At 30.2% G+C, this 19,676-nt stretch overlaps 3 protein-coding genes and 1 non-coding gene across 5 annotated transcripts; 1 reads left to right on the plus strand and 3 right to left on the minus strand.

Annotated features, from left to right (window-relative positions):
* On the minus strand, window positions 5,241-6,526 carry LOC109359195 (probable glutathione S-transferase). Its single transcript, XM_019603765.1, has 2 exons — window positions 6,149-6,526; window positions 5,241-5,645 (listed from the first exon to the last, which is right to left on the minus strand). The coding sequence occupies exons 1-2, from the start codon at window positions 6,467-6,469 to the stop codon at window positions 5,292-5,294; spliced, it is 675 nt and encodes a 224-aa protein (XP_019459310.1). The 5' UTR covers window positions 6,470-6,526; the 3' UTR covers window positions 5,241-5,291.
* Window positions 11,363-14,607, plus strand: LOC109359581 (rop guanine nucleotide exchange factor 7-like). Of its 2 annotated transcripts, XM_019604282.1 has the most exons (7): window positions 11,363-12,155; window positions 12,272-12,388; window positions 12,628-12,782; window positions 12,934-13,008; window positions 13,085-13,372; window positions 13,472-13,831; window positions 14,096-14,603. In XM_019604282.1, the coding sequence occupies exons 1-7, from the start codon at window positions 11,918-11,920 to the stop codon at window positions 14,417-14,419; spliced, it is 1,557 nt and encodes a 518-aa protein (XP_019459827.1). In that variant the 5' UTR covers window positions 11,363-11,917; the 3' UTR covers window positions 14,420-14,603. The 2 variants fall into 2 exon arrangements, with proteins under 2 accessions (XP_019459827.1, XP_019459826.1); XM_019604281.1 differs by having other exon boundaries at window positions 13,085-13,831; window positions 14,096-14,607.
* On the minus strand, window positions 14,797-14,868 carry TRNAP-AGG. The gene has a single exon. It is a non-coding gene; the product is annotated as a tRNA-Pro (tRNA).
* Window positions 16,530-19,597, minus strand: LOC109359348. Its single transcript, XM_019603975.1, has 6 exons — window positions 19,216-19,597; window positions 18,741-18,822; window positions 17,972-18,147; window positions 17,453-17,513; window positions 17,292-17,340; window positions 16,530-16,833 (listed from the first exon to the last, which is right to left on the minus strand). The coding sequence occupies exons 1-5, from the start codon at window positions 19,345-19,347 to the stop codon at window positions 17,324-17,326; spliced, it is 468 nt and encodes a 155-aa protein (XP_019459520.1). The 5' UTR covers window positions 19,348-19,597; the 3' UTR covers window positions 16,530-16,833; window positions 17,292-17,323.

Genomic DNA, 19,676 nt, shown 5'->3' on the forward strand with positions numbered 1-19,676 from the left:
GATATATATATATATATATATATATATATATATATAAATAAGAGTTTTTACATTATTATTACATTGTATATCATTCATTTTTCAATTATTATTGATTTTTAAATAAAAGTAATACAAATAAATGATGAATGAAACATTAATTATATATAAATCTTTATAGTATTATTATGTAGATATTATTTATTTGTTTTATTGGGTTCCACATCATTTTTTATTATTAATAAAAAATAATGCTAATAATTTTGGAAGTTTCCTTTGTATTATCGTATAGGATGACAGGTGTTAAACCCTTTCACCTAAAAGCATGGTAAAAGAATTAATATTTTTTAGTATATATAGTTGTCATTCCCAATATGTACAAGATTGTAAAATATATGTACTGACACTATAAAGATTTATACACAAGTGTATCATCCATCATTTATTTGCAATACTTTATTTATAAGTCAATAATAATTAAAAATTAACGATGAATGATATAGTAACAATGTGAAAAACTTTTTACACTGTTGGTGTATATATCTTTTTCCCTATGTACAATTCTTAACATTCTTAAGATCTGAACTTTTCATGTTTAACATAATAATATATATGATGATTTAATGAGTTTTTATCTCACTAAACGAATGTGAGTGTTATCTAAATTACAATCATTTATTTGTTTCACACTGCATTTAATAATTGATTCTTGATCAAATCTGTTACCAATATTATTTATTATATAAGAAAAAATGTTTCTCGTGATAAATGTTACATTCTCTTTTACTTTCTCCCTCCAAAACAGATCCATATTTTATCATAGATTTTCACATAGTGTATCATGTGACCATTGTTTAATTCATGCGACCCTTCTTTCCCAATGCACCTCACCGCATTATAGTATTTGTTGCTCGCACTTGTCAACTCGTGGGGTAGTACGACCCTAAAACCTTCATCATGTCCAATGTACCACTTCTCTCATATGTCATGACCTCATTAATTTTTTCTTAATACATGTGAAATTGACTTAAGCCACTTTTTCATTTCAATCTTATTAAACCTTTCATTTTCTAGAGTTTCTCATTTAAAAATATTTCTAACCTTTCAACCTATTCAACTTCCCACAAAAGTTTCCTTCCATATTTTATTTTATAAAAAAAACCTTACTCATACATGTCGCGCCCCGATTTTCGGCTGCACGACTTTGTTTAGAGTCGCCACTACATTTTATAGTTAAAAATATAGAAAAATCTTTTAAGCCCAATTACCTTGGGCTTTTAGATTTTTGATATCCACGTTCGGGAGTGGGTTACAATGTAGGGAAGGTATTAACACCCTACCCGCCCGCCTTAAGCGGTACCCTTCATTAAAATATATGACTTATTGTTATTATTATTATTTTATTTTCTTATTTGATTAATTAACTAATTATTGTGAAGAAAAATAGTTTTTATTATTATTGAGCCTGACAATATTGACTTTGGTCCTACGAACCCCATTAAGGGGATCAAGGCTTACGTAGTTCTTTAAGTAGAAAAAAGTTTGTTGATAGAGTGTATTTTAATTAAAGAAATATATTTTTTATTCAAAAATATATATTTTGCAAGTTTTGTTTATCATTGAAAAAGGTTTTTTTTATTTTGTTATTTAAAAAATTGAACAAAATTGATTTTGAGACTTAATCGGTCGAAAAGAAGCGGCATAGCGCGACCTTTCGAAGATGATCTGAGAAGAAAGAGGCCTTCAGGGCGACCTTCTCTCCATCTTTGATTACATCTCAAAATTAATTCATTTTTTGAAAAAGTTATTTGTCATGTTTTTATATATATAAAAAAGGTTAAAAACAATTTATTAGTCTATCCAAGTTATTTCTAGAAAATGATTTTTATTAGAAAGGTTTGCTTAATAAATAGATATATAAAAATTATTTTTTGTTTATTCCAAAAAATTATTTAAATATATGCTATTGTTTTTTTTATTTTTTTATTTTATGTCAAATAAAATTATTATATGGTTAAAAAGAATATATTAGATGATGTAATTATAATATGAAAGTAATGGAGAATATTTTGTGAGAATTGCAATGTGAGGATGAGACTAGTGTGTTGCACTTGGGTGTCTCTTGGACACTTGGCAGCAGGTGAGTGGATGAGGAGATGATGGTGTGAAGAGTCTGGACACGTGGCATGTCCGTGTTGGATGACTGAGGAGGGTGCACAGATGGTTCAGTGCACACGGCTGCACTGGAACACGTGTTCTAGTGGGTGTAATGATCCTGTGTGGCGCAATGTACTGTAAGCTGGAACACTTTTCTTGGTCTGATTGGCTGGATCTGTGGTCAACGTGAAGGAATGGAAAGTAAGCAGATCTGACTATTTTGGCAGAGCTTTTTAGTGTTTCCAGTGTCCAACTTTTTGTTTAACCTAAGCTCTATTTATAGTGAAAATTTAACCACCAAATCCCTAAAATTAAGTTAATTAATATCTCAACTTTGTTAACCAAATTTCTTGATTTTAGGAGACTAACTGGCACCGATATGACCACCTATTAATTGTTAGTTTTTTTGAATTCAAATAGGAGTTTATCTAATTATTTTTATAAATTCGAAATATAATTATAAAAAAACCATAAAATAGTTTTAATTATTTTTTTATTAATTTAATATCATAATTTCGAAAATACTAAAAATAAATAAAAAAAGCTACTTTGGATTCAAATTTCGGTTAACCTAATCACTTGTATTTAGGAACCATAATGTCGTTGATTTATTTATTATTATTTTTTTGAATTTTCAGTTAACCTAATCATTTAGATTTAGGAACTTGATTTTGTTTTGTTATATTTTCAAAAATAATTATAAAAGATTCATAAAAATAGTTTAATTATTTATATTCATCAAATATTAAAATTTTGGAAAATGTCAAAATAAATATAATGAATTTAATTTATTCTTTTTATTGACAAAGTTTTTTGGACCTTTTTCTGGGCCGGACAAAATTGGGTGTTCACAATACCTTTCTTCTTTATCAAAATCTATTTAGTATTTATTATTATTAAATAGTATAGATAGAATAGAAAATAGTAATAATAAATACTAAATAGATTTTGATGAAAAAGAAAGGTATGAGTAAGGTTCTTTTTTATAAAATAAAATCTGAACGAAAACTTTTTTAGGAGGTTGAATAGGTTGAAAGATTTTCTTTTAATAAAATTGTTTTTAAATGAGAAACTCTAGAATATGAAATGTTTAATATATTTGCGCTCGAAAAGTGACTTAAGTCAATGTCACATGTACTAAGAAGAAATTAGTGGGATCATAACACATGGAGATGAGGTGCATTGCATATGATGAGAGTTTTTGAGTGGGACTCCCCCACGAGCTGATAAGTTGCAACTTGCAAGTAGGGATGACAAAAACCCCTGACCGGCGGGTATCCATGAAAATACCCGAAACGAGTACCCGCAATAATAGCTTATGGGCGGGAGCAGGTTTTGTGATACCCGCTCTGTGGGTATCCGCAAATTTATATATTTAGTTTTTAGTTAAATTTTTATATATATTTATTATTATTTTAAGATTATATATCATATACTTTATTATTATTTCATAATAAATTACACATATTTGACTATAATCATAATTTATTAAATAAATATAATACTATTCATGTAACAATTAATTTTGCATATTCATTATTACAAATTATATAAATATATAATTAAAATCAAAAACATGTTGGGTACCCACAAATAGAGCAGGAAACGAGTCGAAACGAGTCGAACCAGAGCTCAGCTCAGTAATGCTTGGTTCGGCTCGAAACTCGACTCGAGTTCGATATGAGCTATTATTTTAGCTCGAGTTCAACTCGGTTAAAGTTCACGAAATGATCAGTTCAGTTTGAATGGTTCATTTGGACAACTCAAATAATTAATTAAATTTTGAAAAAATACTTCAAAAAAGTTTTATATATATAAATATAATCTTGTTTATATATATAATAACAATAAATATAAAAAATAATATATGGTCATAATAAACTAAAAAATTAGTTTATATATATATCGATCCAGTTCATGAACCAAATGAGTCGAACTATATCCAACTCAAGTTTGGCTCGTTTATTTAACGAGCTCAATTTTCAGCTCAGGTTCATCTCATTTGGTTCATGAACCAAGTTTATCGAGTTAAATAACGAATTGAGTTTCGAACGAATACCGAGTTGGTTCGGTTCATTGTCAGCACTACCCACAAATACCCACTCCCCACACGGGTACCTGCAAATATTGCGGGTTTGGGCACGAGAAAGTACTACCCGCTCGCGCTCGTTGTCATCCCTAGTTGCAAATGTTACATTGTGGTGAGGTACATTGAAAAAGAAGGATCACGTGAATTAAATAAAGTGTCATATGATACAGTATGTGAGAGTATATGATCCCGAAGGAATGAAAATGAAGGAGTAGATAACATTTGTCATGAATAACATTTTTTTGATAGATAATTCTCTACGTCAATGTGTTGATACTTTCAAGTTTTAATGTCACTGATTTCAATCTCAATATATTTCCTGCATATTGTATACCATTAATTGTTAACTTAAATGACTAATCTAGTAGTAATGGTTACATAAGGCAATAGGATTAATTGGTTGTTGCATCCTTGACTCCACTTTTGTGGAGCTTGGAAATCAAAGGTCAACAATTTCATCCCAGTATGAATATTGACTTTGAGCTCTTTCATATTTCATACTCTCACAAAATTGCACAATAGGGATGGCAAAAAACTCAATCTGGGTACCCATAGAAATACCCGCAACAGGTACCCACAATAATAGCTTATGAGTGGGAGCGAGTTTTGTGATACCTGCCCGCGAGAACCCACAAATTTATATATATAGTTTTTAGTTAAATTTATATATATATTTATTATTATTTTAAGATTATATATCATATACTTTATTATTATTTTATAATAAATTATACATATTTAACTATAATCATAAATTTGTCATATAAATATCATATTATTCATGTAACAATTATTTTTACATATTGATTATTACAAATTATATAAATATATAATTAAAATTAAAAACCCATTGGGTACCCACAAATACCCGCTATATGCACAGGTACCTGCAAATATTGTGGATTTGGGCACAGAAAAACACTACTCATGCTCGTCCGCGCCGGTTTCCATCTTATTGCACAACCTCAAAATTAAACGATTCTTTAATGTCTATCCATCATTTTCCACATTCCACCTAAGACTAGTAGCAAAAGATAATTCTTAGTCTATACCCTAATAAATTAATCTATTTTGAAGCAGCAAGGCTTTCATAGCGACCTTTGAAGAAGTTAAAAAGTGGTTCTCTAGGAGGCAAGTTTTCTTTGATAAGTGGTTGGTTGAGAAATTCTTGGCTCCACTTGTAGAGTTTGGGAAATTTCTCACTTGTGAACAATTGTAACCCTCCAACTTCTTGAATTATAGGGATCCAAAATGCTATGAAAATAGCAGCTATGTCGACAAAACCAAATTCTTCACCACCAAAGAACTTGTCCTTCAGTTCATTCTCAAGAATCTGCAGTGCCTCATTTGATTCTTCAACATTCTTCTCACGCTCTTTCTCATCAAGGGTGAAAACAGCTTTCGATGCACTACTAACACACTTATTTAAAAAAACAATACTTGATATTAGTAATTAACTTTGAAGTTAGAAATCATATGATCTATGAGTTATATATAAAAAATTAATGTTTAAGCTTTAAAGAAGTTTTTATCACAACTTTTGGTTTTATTTTTAAGGTCATGTCATGACTTGTTTTAAATAGAATTTATTTGATTGGACACCATTAAAATTAAATAAATTCAAAGAGTTTATTTATAGTAAATTAATAAAATGTTAGCTTATTAATATATATCAATGATATTATGACATAATTTCTACCTTTTAAGGTTATGCCATGCCTCATATTTCGAGTTCATGCCTAATTCATAAATTTCATATCTAGTAATGAAATCTTTCTATGTAATATTATTTTCACACATAGATCATATAAAAAGAGAAACAAAAATGTTTCTTTACTTAATTTGCATGGCTTCATTTAATTTAGAAGTGAAATCACTTCAAAAATGCATAAGAAAAAAAAGATAAAGAGAAAAAGGAGTTACCTTATCATCTATGAACTTGGACCAAAAACGTGCTAAGGCTCTATTGTAAGGTTCTTTAGGTAAGATAGGGTTACCTTTCCAAACCTCATCAATATATTCAACAATAACAAGAGACTCAGATATAGGTTTCTCATTATGAACAAGAACAGGAATCTTCTTGTAAATGGGGTTGTATTTAATGAGCAAATCACTTTTATTTCCCAAATTTTCTTCTAGGAATTCATATTCAACTCCTTTCAGCTTAAGAGCAATGATAACCCTACAAACAAATGGACTTCCCGTAATTCCCAAAAGCTTCACCTCTTCTTTATTTCCAGCCATTGCAACACTTCAATTATTATTGACCCAAAAAATTACTTGAATATGTTTATTTGATCTTAACATCCTTTGCTTTTATAGAATTAAGATTAGGATTAGATTTCAACACCAATATACACGAGGTCTATTAAAAGAATATATTATATTCCATCGGTGGAAAAATGTGAAAGAAAGTGGAAAAATCGGTGCCGTGTATTGACTCCACATTTCCACTTGATGCGGATTGTTATCTATTTTTATGTATATAAATGCTAAAAAAATGATGCAAGAGTTTAGGTCAGCAATATTAAAATTGACTTAAGCATATGAATGTAATAGATATCAGGATCTAGAAAAAACAATAGACAAAACTTAGCTATGAATGTTAAAATTGATGAAAGTTGTTATTTCAGCAACGTTCAATACAATTTAATATTACTATGTACATATACGCCTTTGTATTTCTCTTCTATACATAGATACTACATACAATAGTTAGTTAGTTCCTTACCTTATATAAATAAAGTCTTTTCACTTGTTCTTCAAGCAGAAACACAATTAATTGGATTACATTATGTTGATTCAAAAGTAATGTTTAGTTTCAACATCAGTTATAAGGCCTCTTAATAAAGCTCTAGATGATTAATTGTGCACATGGACCAAAACAACTTGGCCTTTCAGTCGACATCCTCAAAATCTTAAAACTTGGATTTTTACACCCCACAAATAAAAATTGCACAACACCACCAATTGAAAGTCCCAAAAATGACGTTAATGTTTCAAAATTCTAGGAATGGATATATCATCTATTCATAAGTTTTACACCATTATGCCAATATATTGGTCACATTAGACATTTAATAATAGAACCAAACACAAAGTCATGAGTGGTAATGAGCACCCACTTTTAATTACTATCTTCATTCAAAACTTGAATTGAAGCGTGTTCAAATTAAAAGAAGGCAGATATGCTGAACAAAAGACTTTTAGAACTAGAAAAGTAAAGAACAAAAATCAACAAAAAAGGAAAAGCAAGAAACTAATATGTCTACCTTAGCCTTTAATACTAACAATAAATTCTTGAAGCTTAAGCTTTCTTCTTCCCTCGCTTGTTTTTCAAATTTGTTGGTCCACAAAACATTATGTTGTTTTTAAGATATGGTTGATTTTACTTTCTTAATTTCTACATGATAAAGTCAATTATATTATTTCTTTATACGAGATAATTGAATTTGACTTATGATTATGCTAATATTGTTATGGATGCTTTTATTGTGCTGGAAATTAAAATCACACAATTGTGATTATGTTTTTGTTGTCCAGGACATTTGTTGTGATTATGTTTTTGTTGTGGCCTTTTAATTGTGAATACTTATGTTTTTTATACAGGACATTGAAAATACTTACATTTTTCCCCTTATTTCAACTATATTGATCTTCCTCGGTTGCAATTTGACATATATGAATATGAGATTGTAGTGGTTTCTTTGGTCTATTTATGTATGTGGTGTTAATTGATTGCATATATTTCTCTTATTTAGATTAGTGCAAGTACTATTTATTTGTTTCATTTTATTCATCAAGGAATATGTCCCAAAAGTAGTTCAAGTTACAAAATTGAGGGGAGAAGGTCCTTACAAATATGTTCGTGATTCTAAAATTGAAGAAATCAACAATGGATAGAAGATCCGTACATGCTACCTTGAGGGGAGACTATATTGTCTCAACAAATGGGAACTTGTTAAGAAGTTTTAGGAGAAACCATTTAGTTTGACCTATTGATTATCAACATTGTATCAAAGATTAGAGATATCTTAGAATTGTTTTCATGTGACACATTTCCTATACTTTAAAGATTGTCTCAAATTCTTAGAATTACATCTACTATAAATTGTATCAAAGATTAGTGATGAATTGTTTGTATCAAAGATTGTTTGTGTCTAAGATTAGTGATGAATTGTTTATATCAAAAATTATCAATATTGTATGAAAGATTAGTGATGAATTATTTGTAAATTGGTTATTCTTATTCTTCATGAATGATGTAATATTCACTGCTGCATAGCAACTATTCTACATTGTAAAAACTATTCTAAAATAGAACCAAAACACTTATAAACCTATAAGTAGATAACAAAAACCCACACAAAACATCTTCCAACATCATCTTCAAGCCCTAATTCTAAGAATAGTAAATAAAGAATTAATGGAAAAGTTACAAAATTTGTGCAACAATTAATGAACATTTTAATAAACTTACACGGTACCATGACTTGGCAGAACATGAGACCCTAATTTAGTTATTAGAAAACTACATTAATAACCTCTAAATTATAATACAATACATGATTGTGAACTATGCAAAAGTTAATAGTGTTAGAAATAATGTAATTTCAGCATTAATAATAGAAAATGCGGAGACTTCCATCAGTGGAAGTTTGGGAATAACATAAAATGAGAAAACTTTCACTAGTGGAAGTTTGGATTATTTCAGTATGTTATTCTATTTTCAGTCTTTTCATCTGTTTTCTGCTATTGCACTTAGTATGCATATTGTTTCTCTTTTGTTGGTTGCTTAGTGTATTGTGTATGCATAGGATAGTGACATTGGTTTAGCAAATATAAGATAATCAATGAACCAGTGATTTATGAACACAAATAACTAAAACCAAAGATCAATCAAACCATAAACATATATTATACTGATGTTCATTATCAAGGTTAGAGTATATAATATTGTTGTTCAATGTAAACCTATAAACTATAATGTAGTACAACAAAAATCAAAGTTCATAAAAAGGAGACAAATTCTCAATAACCCCTTAAGCAAAAACTCAAATCAAGACATCACAAAATCTCAATCACCCCTTAACAACTATGCATTATGAGCAACTTCAATCTTGAGAGCTATTATTGGCCTGCATTTTCATATAAGAAAAAAGTGAAAAAATTAGTATAAACTACAAAGTCCAAAATTATAATAAAATAAAATGCACAATGACTAATAAGTACCTGAGTTACATTGAGATCTATAGTAGTTGGAACTTGACATCCCTGCAAAACTCGCATGTTATGCACCTTAACAAAAATAAAATTAAACACAAATGTTAACAATATCATTTATACTTCAAAAAGACTATAAAGAAAAGTTAATATATAATTATGGAGAGAAAAAAGTTATGTCTCATTGAACTAAACTTCTCATTATCTTTACTTTTTTTCTTCCTTTCCACACAACTTTTTGGCCTACTTTTCACACGAGAGTCATTGCCTTTCTTCTTTATAAAACAGAAAAACCTTACCAGCGTGTTAGAAATGATCATCAGTAAGTGCATCCATTTTGGGTTGAAGAAAGACAATGTAAATTAAATATAAAAGAAGAGATTCGCAGTGATAGGAAGACAGATTCGCAGAGATTGGAAGAGAGATTCAGAAAAAATAAAATAAAGAGAGAATTTAAAACATCAAAAAAAAAAAAAGAAGAGGAGTGCTTAGAATGATGAGATGTTGAGATTGGTTAACAGTGTTAAAACTGTTAACATTGATTATTGAGTAAAATGCTGAGATGAATTTTTTTATATGTGTGGCAATATTATTAGATACCAGTACCACACCTAAGGTGCACCTAAATTTAGTCCAAAACAAAACTATGGTTACATGTTGAAATAACCAAACTACCCTCCACCACTCTTGAACCCTAAGCATAGTTCCCAATGCACACACCCTCTTGGCAGTTTGATAATTTCCCTTCGGAACCCAAAAAATTTAAGAAACATTTCTTTGCCTTTATTACCCCAAAACACTCCTACTAAAATGACTTTATAATCCTTGGGATTCCCATGCCATGTACTCATGTGAGTCTCTTTTAAAGACATAAAGAGTTCTCTAAATAAAGTTATTTCTTCATCTAGCATGATACAATAACTTCTTTCTTACTTTTTAACACTTCCTAGAGCCAACCAAGTTCAAATTTTGTTCCCAAATACAATTTTGTTCTTTAAAAGTAAGACTGAAACTATTGTTAGCCCTTTAAAAAACAGTTGTTGTTTTATAAAGATGTACTCCTCTATGTTATACTTGTTATAATTTATGGAAAAATACTTAACTATTAATTTTTTATTTAAATAATTTTTTTAATTAATCACAATAAGTAATATATGAAGATATTTGTTTTACAGATGTACTCCTTTTAAAAATATTATAAAGTACTGTCATTATTTTTACCAATTGGCTTAAGAAAAGAAGTGGTTTTATTGAGTAAACTAGCAAGTTACTCATATATTATCATATAATAGTATTTTTTTTGTTATATGATTAAGAACCACACATATTACATGTGCATTTATATGGTTAACATATGTTATTTGTGCAATCAGATAGTTAAAAACACATATGTTATCCACACATTCATATTGTTAAGAACACACATGTGACATGTACACTCGTATGATTAAAAACACATATATTACCTGTACATTCGCATTGCTAATAACATATATATGTTACCCGTGAATTTGCATAGTTAAAACATACATGTTATCCATATATTTATATTGTTAATAACACATGTGTTACTCGTGTATTTGCATGTTCTAACACATAAAGAAAATAAATGACAATTTTGAATTTGAATTTTCTAATAAAAATAGGAAACTAAAACATGATGCGGTGTAATTTTTTTAAAATAAACATGATATTATATGAAACTGTACATTCGCATTGATGTGGAAGAAGTTTAAAACAATATGTGTTTTATGAAAAAATATATTTGGTTACATATATCTATCATAGTCAAATTCCACTAGATGAGACCTCGTACAAATAGGGCACAAGTTCAAATCCATATAACAACTTCTTCAATTAAAAAGTAAGTATCTCTTGCACTTAGTCACGGTTTATTGTTGTCTCTATCTTGATTCAAAAATACAATTTCTGAGGCCAAAACATTGTCTCACACGTCAAGTGCTTTAAGCATATCTTGAATAATGATGACTAGCTTCACCCTTTAATATAAATAAGCAATAAGAGTTAGCACACTAAATTTTGTGCATCCTTCACTACCAAACATGGTTGAACAACTTATGGATATCATTACTTATACGGTTATACCCAACAAGACCAAAGAGGACAAGAAACCCCACAACACCAACATCAACAGCATTGTGTCCCATTGGTGAAGCTAAGAAATTCCAATAATCCCAACCCATTTTCCATTCTTGTATTATGGGTATCTAAATCTCTTACAACTTTGTGTTTTAGAGTTCAACTATCACAAGAGTTTTGCTTGAAAAGGATTCAATATCATCATGGCATGGTGATTGACACCACTGCTCTATATGCTTCATCTGGTTTTCTAGAACAAGGGGAACAAATTGATTCAATGGAGGGTATGGACTTGGCTGAAAACATTGAAATTGTTGAAGAATGTAAAGGAAGAGAAAATGGTGTTAAAAAAGAGATTTTTTTTCTGATATGATTGAAGAAAAGGGTTGTAACAATAGTTCCAGCTCTGAGTTACTGTCATCTGAGAACACTTGTAATGAAGAACACAGTCAGAGTAGCACTGATGAGTCATCTTCACCTGCTTCAATAGGGTGGCCAGTTCAGAAAATTGCTGTATCAAATTGTAATAGTCCTCATGGAAGTGAAGAAAGTGTGAATAAGCACTTGGAGAATAAGGAATTTGAGAAAAAAGTTTCAATGTTACCAGGTATTTGATGTGTTTTTATGTACATAATATCACTCTCTAATTTTTACTATGAATTTCTCTAACTAATAATATCAGCTTGATATGGTGTATGATTTGATTTTGATTCTTACTTGTAGAAGTTGAAATGATGAAGGAGAGGTTTGCAAAATTGTTACTTGGAGAAGATATGTCAGGTTGTGGAAATGGGGTTCCTACATCCTTGGCTATCTCAAATGCCGTAACTAATCTATGTGGTATGCTGCAAAATTATTATTTTTATGATCTTATTCGGTTTTTGTTTGTTACTACCAATGGTATCTTTTGGGTAAGAAACTAATCCATCTTTCGGGTTGCGTGACTAACCTTCATAACAAATGTCACTCCCTCCCAGGAATCGAACCCTTGACCTTTTGGTCTTTTGGGGTATTTTAATGTCTACAACTGCAATTCTTGCTTCTAATGATGGCTGTCCATTTCTTTACTAAATATGCAGCCACCCTGTTTGGGCAAATTTGGAGATTAGAACCTCTCTGTAAAGCGAAGAAGTCGATGTGGCGAAGGGAGATGGAGTGGTTTCTTTCTGTCAGTGATCATATCGTTGAATTGATACCTACTTGGCAGACCTTTCCGGATGGGAGCAAGCTTGAGGTACAAATGTACAATAATTTTCATACGGACTTATGTAGTTGTCTTTAAATTTTACTGTCGAGTTTTTAGCATCGTTGTTACAAAAATAGCATGATGAATAGATAGTTTGTTAATAATTATTGGTTAAGTGATTTTTTGAAATATGAATCAGGTCATGACTTGTCGACCACGCTCCGATCTTTATGTCAATCTTCCAGCTTTGCGTAAATTAGACAACATGCTTCTTGTAAGTTTTACAGCCTTCATTAGTCCAATTTCAAGTTTCAAGAAATAGGGAATTCTAAATTTGGGTCTGTCCACAGGAAATTCTAGATAGTTTTGTCAATACAGAATTCTGGTATGTAGATCAAGGTGTTCTAGCCCAAGATGTTGATGGTCCATCTTCTTTCCGACAAGCGCTTCGTCAAGATGAGAAATGGTGGCTTCCGGTACCTCGGGTCCCTCCTTGTGGCCTCAATGAGAACTCAAGAAAGCAATTGCAGCACAAGCGCGATTGCACAAACCAAATATTAAAAGCTGTAATGGCCATTAACAGTATTACTTTAGCTGAAATGGACATTCCTGAGTCCTATTTGGAATCTCTGCCAAAGGTACTAAATATACTAATGGTCATGTTTATTCTAAAATTTTCAAACCTCGTAGAATCGATTGATATGATTGATCAAATTACTGATATAAATTTCTTTCAGAATGCTAGAGCCAGCTTGGGGGACGTTATTTATCGATATATCGCATCAAATCATTTTTCTACCGAGTGTTTGCTAGATTGCCTTGATTTAACTTCTGAACTTCAAGCCATAGAGATTGCGAATAGAGCTGAGGCTTCTATGTATATTTGGCGCAAAAAGTCCACCTGGAATTCAAAGCCAGCCAGTGTCACTGCCAAATCTAGTTCAAGAACATCATGGGAAATGGTTAAGGATTTGATGGTCGATGACAAAAACGAATTGCTTTCAAAGCGTGCAGAAAGCATTTTGCTTTCCTTGAAGCAGCGTTTCCCTCGTCTCCCTCAAACAGCCTTAGATATGAGCAAAATCCAATATAACAAGGTTTGTATATATTCATTATGATTAAACTAAGATAGTGCTTGGTAGATATGTCAGAACAAGATGTATTCTACAAACAAAACAACACAAAATAAAAATAAACATTTTGGTTACACTAAAAGAAGTGTAATCAAAGTGAACAGAACAAAACATCATATTTTGTTATGTTTCATCTTGTTCTGTCTCCACACTAAACACCATCAAAAAGTCTTTTGTTTCTTGAATATTAAGAAATAATTAGCCCTTGAACTTTCTTCTATTGTGTAGGATGTTGGCAAAGCCATTTTGGAGAGCTACTCTAGAGTACTAGAGAGTTTGGCATTTAACATGGTTGCACGCATTGATGATGTGCTCTATGTAGATAGCTTGACCAAACACTCGACTCAATTCTCATCTCTCTCAAAAGTTGGTGTGATTACTCACAAGACTATCTCAGTTCCATACTCAGCTCCAGTCCCAAACAACCCTTATAAATCGGCATTCGCCTCGCCAAACCTTTCTACAACACAAGGTAATAGCCCTTCAACAGAGGGTGCAAAATCACCACTCATCAATAACACCAAACTTCCTTATAGTGGGGTAGGGGTGTAGAAATCTTTGACTGATTTTCTTAGTATTGATGCAAAAGGAAAGACCTATAAGAGTTCAAATGAGAAACTTATTTCTGAATCAGAAACATTTGATCAAGTGGCAGCATTTGAAACAAATGTGGAGTCTAGTGATAACACAGAAAAAGGTGGTAGCCCCAATATAAAGAATGAAAGGCTAGTTATCTTTTAGAGATGAACCATTTGATAGACATTTTTTGTTGTTAATTGTTTTTTGTAAGTATATGAAATATGAATGAAGAATTCACATATTTAGAGTGAATGGGTTTTAATACTAAATAAAATAATTATATGAATGAAGAATTCACATATTTAGAGTGAATGGGTTTTAATACTAAATAAAATAATTATAAGAAAAAAGGGGCATTCCGAGAATTGAACTCGGGACCTCTCGCACCCTAAGCGAGAATCATACCACTAGACCAAATGCCCATGTTTGATGCTAGTATCTTGGTTCAATAGTATTTTATAATGATAAAAAGTTCAAAGTACACTTATTATTATGAGTAAAATAGATAAAGTAATTTACGTTGTCTAACTATAAATAAGTTAGTATAGATAAATAAATAGACATTGTTACTTCAAATTAAACATGATATATGTATTTTTTGTGTCAACCAGGTATAAATAACATAATAGTTTAAAAGTATCTTTCATTTTAAAATAATATTTCAACAAAATATAACAATAACATACTATTCACAAAATTTATTAGTATCCTATTTTTCACTACTTCTTTTCATCAAGTCATTATTATAGATATCATAAACCACATGATGATTTTATTGCTCTTAACTTAATTAAAATCATTGGGAACCCGAGCAAATCTGATTTTGGTGGACTTCTTCATAATATTATGAGAGCTTGTGGAACTAGTTTTATGGGGGATCAATAGGAATGTTAAATAATCTTCATATGGAGTTAATAGGAGTATTTTATTGATTATGGGTGAGATTGTGGTTATACAAAGGTTCAATGTTATAATGATTCTATTGACACAATTCCATTGACTCAATGTTCCATACCAATTCACCATTACTACTTAGTCATTGTTTTAAGATCTTTTAAAGTTCAAATGGGAGATTAGTGTATGCCACAACCTTTACTATTGTTATGCATGTTAAGGTTTCATCTCAAAACTAATTGGCAATGAGAGGAGTAGCCCAACAGATATTTAAACCATTCCAAAAATAATGAGGTAGGTGATGTGGGACTTACTTCCCAACAATACAGACTTTCTACAAAAGAGGTGAGCAATATCTTCTGCTACCTTAAAACAATATTGCTTGAACTTAGAAACTTGTTGTTTGCCAATGTCATGAGTATTTAGTTCACCAAGCCTTAGTCTTGCTTATATTTTATATTTTACCCAAAAAAATGAAATATTTTATGTAACATCTTATAAAAACTAATTTAATAGTTATACTGTAATAACTTAAGAGTTTTTATATTATTAATATATTATTTGTCACCTATAAGTTAAATATTGTTGTAATAAAAATTGGCTGAACCTTTTGAAGCCCAACTATATAAACATTTTGGAACCAAGATAAGAATTTAAATATGTTTTTTTTTTTTTGTAAAATCAATTTTGTACAGGTTTAATAAAGTAAACAATGAGAGCAAAAACAAGAGAAAGAAAGTATATATGAGGCTATCATTTCTTTTTAAAAAAACATTATACTAATATTATTAATATTGTATAAATAAATAAGAAGGTTGATAAAGTTTGAGTGGACATGTTCTTTAATTAACTATTGTACATGTTTTCAGGTAATTATTCTTGCTAGGTGGACCACCATTGAAGGGCAGGGTTTTTTAACTTTTAGCATTGCATGGTAATCTCTTACTTTCACAACTGTACAAAAGGATAGAGATCACTTGTTTTAAATAATGTCTCATTCCATGTCCCAAGTCAATCATAGTGTTTCATTTTATGTTTTTTGTTTTTAAAATTTTTCTTTTATTCATGTGTTAATATATAATTGACTTAAGATATGGAATGAGACACTACTTGAGACAGTTGATCCTCGTCCGGTACAAAAGATGGTTCATGAACCTTTGGTTTTCAACTCTTGAGGAATATTCTATTGTTCTCTACAACTACTACAACTACACCCATCAATGTGCAGCATAACTTTTAGCATGTCATAAAAATGTTTCAGATTGTTCATATAGAAGCTGAATATAAATGGAGTTCCTATACAGCTATACCATAGGACATTTAGATTACTAATGCTTAATAAGAAATTATTTACATCACTAAGGTTCATATTGTGATTATGTTGTTTGGCTGTAGAAAGAAACTAGCCATCAACAACTTTTTCACTACAGCATATATTAACACTTCCATAGAACAAAAGATGAAATATATTACCAAACTATCCTCCAACTTACCTGAAAAAACATACATGCAACTCATGAATAACAAAAAAACAATACATAAACATGGAAAAGAGGAAATATAATTAGTAGTTTTTTTTGTACAATATAATTAGTATATAATATAAGAGGGTGAGTTTGACATAACATTAAGATTGTTGTTAAGTGATTTTGAGGTCACAAGTTCAAATCCAACAAATAATCTTTCCGCTGGTAGGATAAGGTTGTATATAATTATATTCCACATATACCAACCACTAAGTGAAAGCCACGTGGAATGCTCCCCTTAAAATCACTTATTACCTCTTCTCCTTTTCCAACTTTCCAAGTTTGTTCTTCCAATTCATGATCCAATCTATCTCATTTCAAATCTCTCATTATTCTCCCGAAACTTCTTACTTTTGAAATAAACCATGTCTAAGAATATAAAGAAGAAGAAAAGTGATTTATTTGGCATTCAGAAAATCATATACCTTTATAAGTATATCCCTTGGTAAGTGTGATCTTAATAATAGAGAGACCCTATGCATAAAAAGTTACAAGACAAAAAATGAACATTAAAATTATAGCACATAAGTAGAAGCTAAAATCCAAAATTTAGACCACAAATTTGTTAGACACGGATGTTTCATACCTTGCCACCAATTTCCTCTTGAAGCACTTCCTGAATCATCTTCTCCCCCATCTTTTTTGTACTGATAAATGAAAAATCATGTTAAGCATTCCTAATAGCAGAAAAAATTATCAACCAAAAAAAACCAAAAATATTACTAATTCTTTAGTATCTCTCAATCTTTATTGAACTCCACATATATAGCCTTATAGGTCTTAGTGTAACATGATGATCATCTAGCTTAAAGTAATAAAAAAGTGGGTTCTAGTAATTGGTCTTTCCATTATAAAATATTCAATTCAACTTAGCAAGACTTGAAGCATAATTCAACCCCCTAAAATTGAAGAATCTGATGTGAATGTGATGCAACCCCAATTGGAATATAAGTAAGGGTGGCTCAGTTCACAAGGCTCCTCCTATTTAGTAAGGACTGGAAGTGGTAAATGTACGCAAAAAGCAGAGTTAACTGCTCCGTTTTATTCTTTTAAGATGTAAATTATTATATACTTTTAATAGAAAAATCACAAGATAGGTAATCACCAAAGTGTTAAATCCTGAATTATGTGTATTTTGTGGCTGAGAATATATGTCCTGGCCACCATAATAGATTGATGAGCTAAGGTGACAAGGTTGAACTCTTTGTTCATGGTAAATGGAACTCAAATCCTTTCTTTCAGTGCTAGTAGTTTCACCATCATTGCACTTGTACTTGTAATCTGTATTGAAAAGCATTCCCATAAATTAATCAAAAACAATTAAAGAATTGAATAAATACCTATTATGTATTATTACATAGTGTAATATTTATGCACTGTCACTGTAAAGATTTATAAAGAGTCAATAATACATCAATGATATTAAAGATGAACAATAAATGATTGCAGTACCATATATAAAACTCTTACTGTGTTATTACATATATCTTTTCTGTCTTGTTACATTCCATATGTGCAAAATGTTAACAAGTTTACATGTAAAAATTATTTATAAGGTTTTGTAATATAAAATAATAACTAGCTATAAAGAGTATATGGTGATCCTTGTGAGAATATATAGTAATTTCGTGAATTGAATAAGGAAAATTTGAGCAAATAGGACAAATGCCATCATGTGAATTATTACATTTAAAACATTACCATAATCTTTTTTATATAGTCAACAATATCTCCTCAACTATAGTTAAGGAATAATCAACTTTCCAATTGCATGTTACAAAGTGTTGTTTTTAGGAATCAAAGCCTTAACATTTTAATCGGGATAATATAATATGTAATTACTAAATAGAGAAGATAAAACAGAGGATACAAACCTTGAGTATCAATTTTGGAGTTCCATCCTTCATTAGAAGTTTTTGCACTCAGTTGAGAGCTCAGAGATTCTCTCCCTAACACCTGAATAACACATAACAATTAGTTGGATTCATCATCATCATCCAGTTATAGGAATTCATCATGAATGAATTCTCATTAACTGTTTTCTCCATTCATGATTTCAAATCACTGAAAAAGTTGAAATTGGATTACAATGATGATTAAAAAGAACACAGTCAACAAAGTCCTCATATCAAGTATCCACCATGAAATACAGAGAGAAACAAACAGATTCAATAAAACTTTTGATAAATAAAATCGCGTATTATTTGTGTATGATAAATAAAATAGTGTATTATTTGTGTATTATCGGTACAAAGATTTATATATACTTCCACATATTCATTTAATTGTAATTAAATATAAATAATAGATGTTATGGTAAAAAAACATGAAATGATTAAAATAACACACCTTAGGTGGAGGAGAAAATATAGAACCAAAAATTCCAGAAGAAGGTGATTGGTTGGGATTGGACCCAAAGAGTTCAGAAGTGAAAGAAGAAGAAGAAGAAGAAGAAGAACCCACTTGCTTTTTTCCTTCCATTTTCCTCTGTATCAATAAACTCTTTCTCAACACTTGAAACAAAAATCAGATTTTTATGTGAAGATAATTCCACAAACAAACATCAATCACCGTTTAAGGAACAACACAGTTGAGGTTTTTCCTATGAAAAAAAGAGAACTAAACAAAGGAAAGGGAGAGACACGTGAAAAGGTTGTTATCTGTGGCTATAGATAGAGAAAGTGTGAAACCTTTGTTCACAAACATTCATTTATAAAGGCAGAAAAGAAAAGAAGGGTTGAAATATGAAAGTTACAAGTTTCAAACAATATCATTTAAGAGTAATATATATCATTTATAAAGATTTATAG

This window comes from Lupinus angustifolius, chromosome LG11 (assembly GCF_001865875.1).
Source record: "Lupinus angustifolius cultivar Tanjil chromosome LG11, LupAngTanjil_v1.0, whole genome shotgun sequence".
Taxonomy (NCBI): domain Eukaryota; kingdom Viridiplantae; phylum Streptophyta; class Magnoliopsida; order Fabales; family Fabaceae; genus Lupinus; species Lupinus angustifolius.